The following is a 5266-nucleotide window of genomic DNA, read 5'->3' as shown; positions in this document are numbered from 1 at the left end:
GTTGCTATTAATGACACTAGAAGGGGTGTGGAATCAGTAAATATCAAAGCAGACAAAGAAAAAAAAAAGGATGGATTTGATAGATTTGTTAACTTCGACGAATACATTTAATGAAAGTTCGAGTAAGAAAATTTGGTGTTCATTTAAGCTTTAGGTTTCTATATATTGCGCAATGTGTAACCAAGTCAAACATTTTTTAACACGGACTGACATATCCATTGATTGGTTGGGTTTGTGTAGTTTTCTTTAACATGACAATTACTGAGCATCCCTTCTAAAGAATATGATACAAATCAGAATACCGTGAATAACACGTGACTTTTTAATATTTAACGTCAGCGCGTCAGTAAAGTTCTCATAGTTCGCATGGGGCCCCTGGAGATGAAGTTCGTTCTTATTTTAGTGTTTCTGATCGGCTTCAAGCAAGGTACGTGCGAGTGGAAATAAACTTATTGAAATTTTTTAATCAATGATTTTTATTCAAATTATAAATAACATAATATATTTTAGAGCATAAGGTTATTTTTTTATAAAAGTCGTTGCATCAGGTATATCGGAGAAGGATCAGCAGGTCTATTTGGTCCTGAAAATGTTTTCGTTTTTCTTTGTTATTCCCTCTCTCTCTCTCTCTCTCTCTCATTTTATATTTCAATGTCTTCCGCCATTATGATCTTTTTTCTTTTCTAATTACTTTATTTTGCGTTGCATAATAATTATCAAAATAAAAACGTATATCAAAATGTTCAACGTTTTAAAGTATATATTTATCAATATATTAAAGCATATAATAAGACTCAGTTTTTAAACGTGTATAATAATACTCAGTATTAAAAGTATATAATAGCGTTCAACATTTGAAAGTGTATAATAATGCTCAACATTTAAAGTGTATTATATTAGTAATTAATATTGGAAAATATGTAATAATGCTCAACATATAATAATACTCAATATTGAAAAGTATATCATAATGTTCAACATTTAAAAGTGTCTAATAATACTCAGTATTGAAAATTATAGAATCATGCGACATTTAAAAAACACTAGTATTGTTCGTCTACTTACTTTGCAGCAAATGCAATCGATTGCTACAATTGTGGTGTGCTCGAGAGTGCATGCAATGATCCCTTTAAGACATCCGGAGCCCCTACAGTTTCGTGCAGTGGGTCATGCTACAAGGTGAAGGCCAAAGCTTCATCTTCAAATTCACAAGGTATTTTGCCATAATTATTCAGTCTATACCACACACACACACACAGAGTAAACCTTCCGATATCAGAACGCCAACTATCCGATTATTTGCTCATGCGAATTATTTCCGTTTCTCTCCAGTGTTTACTTATTATTATGATCATGTATCTTAGATGAAATTAAATTGCCTATCACGATACCAACGTAGAACAGAGTAACGTAAATCAAACAAACAATCGAATATAATACCATACAATTATAATTTCAATTTTAAATTACAGACAATGAAAATGCAATTCGTAGAGAGATGAAGATAAACATTACACCACTGACATAATTTATTTAAAAGCACTCAAGCCATGCTTCACATTACGAGAATATATCAAGTTTGCTTTACTATAATCAAACATTCATCAAACTAGCTCCAAACAATAAAAAAAAATGCCTCTTTTAAATAAACGAGACATCAACTTTGATTTATTTTGCAGCGGCTTTGAGAGGGTGCCTTCCATTACTTTCAAAAGATGAGAAATGTTCAGAAAGTACCTTTCTCGAGGTTACTGGTACAGCATGTTTCTGTAAAGGAAATCTCTGCAACTACGCACTTCCTGTAGGCAGCTCCATCATCGTAATGGCGGCTGCGATGGTTATCTGCATTGCCCTTCAATAATGAGAAGAATTGAACTGTGCGTGTCGCCTTTTGCCATTGTTATCATCAATTTTAAGAATTTTCTAGATAAAATAACTTGAATCATGTTTGTTTACAGAACTTGCTCATGACTTTAAAGATCAAAATTTAAAACTGGTCGATCAGCAATACCTTATATCGTATACTGCACATCAGTTATTATTGGTCCAGCAGGTAGGACTTAGATATCAAAACATATTAAGCAAGGTGTAATAAGAAAACACATATTGGTCAAACTTGAGGTGTACTGAATGGTAGTCAGTTAGGTACTAATCTTCACCGATAAGTTACTTTATCAAATAATATACTATATCTAACAGCCAATGAAATCACCAAAAAGATACGTTTTCTCAACAAAAGCTAAATTTGGACTGAAGGTAAGTGCAACGCGCTACACTTTTTATTAGAACCTAGACCTTAAAACATGTTCTCATAATCATAACATTTGCGTCCACTTTCATCCCTTCCTGTTTCCTTCTTTTCTTTAATCCAGTAAAAGTTTAGCACGCAATTAAATGTTTCCTTCGCATTTCTGATGTTTACGGGGGTTTTCTTGCTTAGAACATTGTTCTCGTACTGGTGTATATAATACCTAAATTAACTCAATGTCTATCTAAATCATTATTGGTCGTTGTTACGCCAGAAAGCCGGAAGTGCCTGAAACTGCATTACGTGTATCGATATAAATACTAGAGTTCCCCTAAATGTGTGAATTGCATTGCTTTGATCACTGTTTCACTATTTCTTTTTAGCACCAGCTTCAAGAACACCTAAAAGTTTAATTTCTTTAAATAGAGTTTATACACGATTTTTGTATTTATTGTAAGAAAAATCACATAAAAAGACAAACAAACATTTCAAAATCTTGCTTACGTTCCAAAAGAGATATAAATCTGTCCACCATAAAATTTCAAAATAGCGATGCTGATTGTGATTTCATCGTTCTTATTATCTGGTACCAAGTTTATAGTAAGTAAAGCCCAGTAAACAGTGTAACATAGAAAATGGCCATGTCTGAATAACCAAATTTATGTAATCTTCTATTCGATATTTTCCATGATCCGATGTATCAACTACATTTTAAATTATTTAACAAGTTCTCTTTCACTGTTAGCTTACAATTGTCCTATTAAAAATCAGAACTTTCGTTTTAGATATATAATGTAAAGGAAATTTTATCTTGGTATTCCTGCATTGAATTACTCCAACAGCTCAGGTACTTGACTCGCAGCATAGAATTTCCTTAATAATGTCGTGAAATTAGTTCTGGCCGCTATCTTGTATGTGCATCGGTGCTATGTTGAACGTGTGCCGGGTAAACTATTCAAAACAAGCAATCAACACTAGTTTTAGAACCAAATACTGGAGTAATGTCCGGTTATTTCATGTATTGTGCTTACATGTGCTCATAATGTAGATAAAGATCAGTCAGACATGCGGTGATCTATAATTATGGAGGACGATTACCGCCATAATTATATTCATGTATTTTCTAATCTTCTTGGATGAGTTATTGTAAATGGCTGCTTGCAAGTGCTACTTTGATAATTATATCCATGTATATTTTATTCTTCATTGATGCAAATTGTACGTGGCAGTTTGCAAGTGCTACTTTCCGTCTGCATTATTGTCACTGGCTGCTTGCAAGTGCTACATTCATAATTCTAGTCATGAATTTTCTATTCTTCTTTGATGCAAGCTGTAAATGGCAGCTTGCAAATGCTTAGTTCATCTTTCCTTCTGCCTCATTGTATCTTGCAATTTGCCAATTACTGAAGCGATTCTGTAGTTTGTCGTATTGCAAACGCTGTGTCAGTTATTACAAGTTGTAATATTCTCTTTATAAACTTGCTGTATCACAAGTTAAACCGACTGCATATTAAATGTAGAATAAAGCACGTTGCAAGTTCAAATACCATTCGAATTATATAACCGCATCACAGTCAGCTGATTTATCAGAGTATTAACATTCGGAAGAGAGGTGGCATGCAAGGAGCACAAAACAAATTAAATGTATCAAATTGTATACAATTTGATGCATTTACACAAGGTTAAATTTCCGCTGACCCTTCCAACGCCATTTTTATTTGGACATTTGGTGGGTGTAATTTACCACTGCCGCACGGTGACAGAATAGGGAAGCCGTCTACAAGCAAGGTTTAAGGTCAAATTGGTTTATATAATTTCATTCACACTGCTATCCATTTAGGGCATGTTTAATTTTTTTTTAGAGTGCAGCGCAAATTCTGATTTTTCTATTAGTAAAGACCTCATAAGGTTTGAGCAAATTGCAGATAAATGCACGTCAAGGCCATATTTTCTCTTTCTTGTTTATTCACGAGAGAGAGAGAGAGAGAGAGAGAGAATTACAGAGATGATGATTCTGTTTATTCTCTCATCCCAATGAAATTAATTTGTACTGTTAACCTGCAGTTCACAGTGGCAGTGTATATATATATATATATATATATATATATATATATATATATATATATATATATGTGTGTGTGTGTGTGTGTGTGTGTGTGTGTGTGTGTGTGTACGCTGTATCAATGAAATGCCACGAGATTATAAATTTTTCATTAAAAGGAAACGAAGCTAAGGCACATCTACAATCTATTGATGCATTTGACTATTTCACAAGCCATTTAGCAGAAAAATGGTAGAGTGTCGGTTCCTTGCTTATTACCAAGTCAAGCAACCAGTACTTGTTGATCATAATGTATATGTCTTCATGATTTTCATAGGCCATTCCTTTGAAGAATATTAAAGCAAAAACTGTTCAAAAGGTTTAGGCAATGTTTTTTTTTACACTTGTTTGCCTGCCAGATCTGTCCAGCAGTTTTATGTTTGATTATTTCCACCAACTTATGCATGTATTAGACATCCATCAGTTTAATTTTTCGGCCTATCCCTATCACCCTAAAAGTCAAGGGTCTAGCACAAGACTGTCCGAAAACATTCTCACCTACCCAGGATACATGTATACACTTAGATTGAATCGAACCTTATAAAAAGACAGTGATCAGTAAAATCCTGCATTGTATAATTTCTCTCTCTGTTTGATCATATATAATTCGCTAAACTACTTTTATATTTCAAAGAGCAGCACACTTAATAAGTCAGAATCATGCGTCACTACAATCATATTACAAAAATTCTTTAAAGTTTTTTTAGAACTCTTTAATGTGACAAAGAACAGCTGAATAATTAAAACATAAGGGTACTATATTTATATTTTTGAAATTCTTGAGCCAAATTAATAATTTTAATTGGTTTGATAATGGTAAGATTTACAATAAATAAAAGTTAAATCTCCTGTAATAGTATGTCTTTTGTCTCTGATTATTTCCACTTTTAGAGACAAACGTTTGAATAGATGCAAAT

The 5266-nt window shown here is 32.9% G+C and overlaps 1 protein-coding gene across 1 annotated transcript; it reads left to right on the top strand.

Moving 5' to 3' along the window:
• Window positions 1-280: 280 nt before the first annotated feature.
• LOC149784405 (uncharacterized) lies at window positions 281-4193 on the top strand. Its single transcript, XM_089932457.1, has 3 exons — window positions 281-427; window positions 1073-1213; window positions 1680-4193. Exons 1-3 carry the CDS (start codon window positions 367-369, stop codon window positions 1859-1861), a joined length of 384 nt encoding a protein of 127 aa, XP_089788583.1. The 5' UTR covers window positions 281-366; the 3' UTR covers window positions 1862-4193.
• The last annotated feature ends 1073 nt before the right edge of the window (window positions 4194-5266 follow it).

Source organism: Sinohyriopsis cumingii, chromosome 14 (assembly GCF_028554795.1).
Source record: "Sinohyriopsis cumingii isolate HCF-2022 chromosome 14, ASM2855479v2, whole genome shotgun sequence".
Lineage (NCBI taxonomy): Eukaryota > Metazoa > Mollusca > Bivalvia > Unionida > Unionidae > Sinohyriopsis > Sinohyriopsis cumingii.
This window is presented reverse-complemented; position numbering and strand designations above follow the sequence as displayed.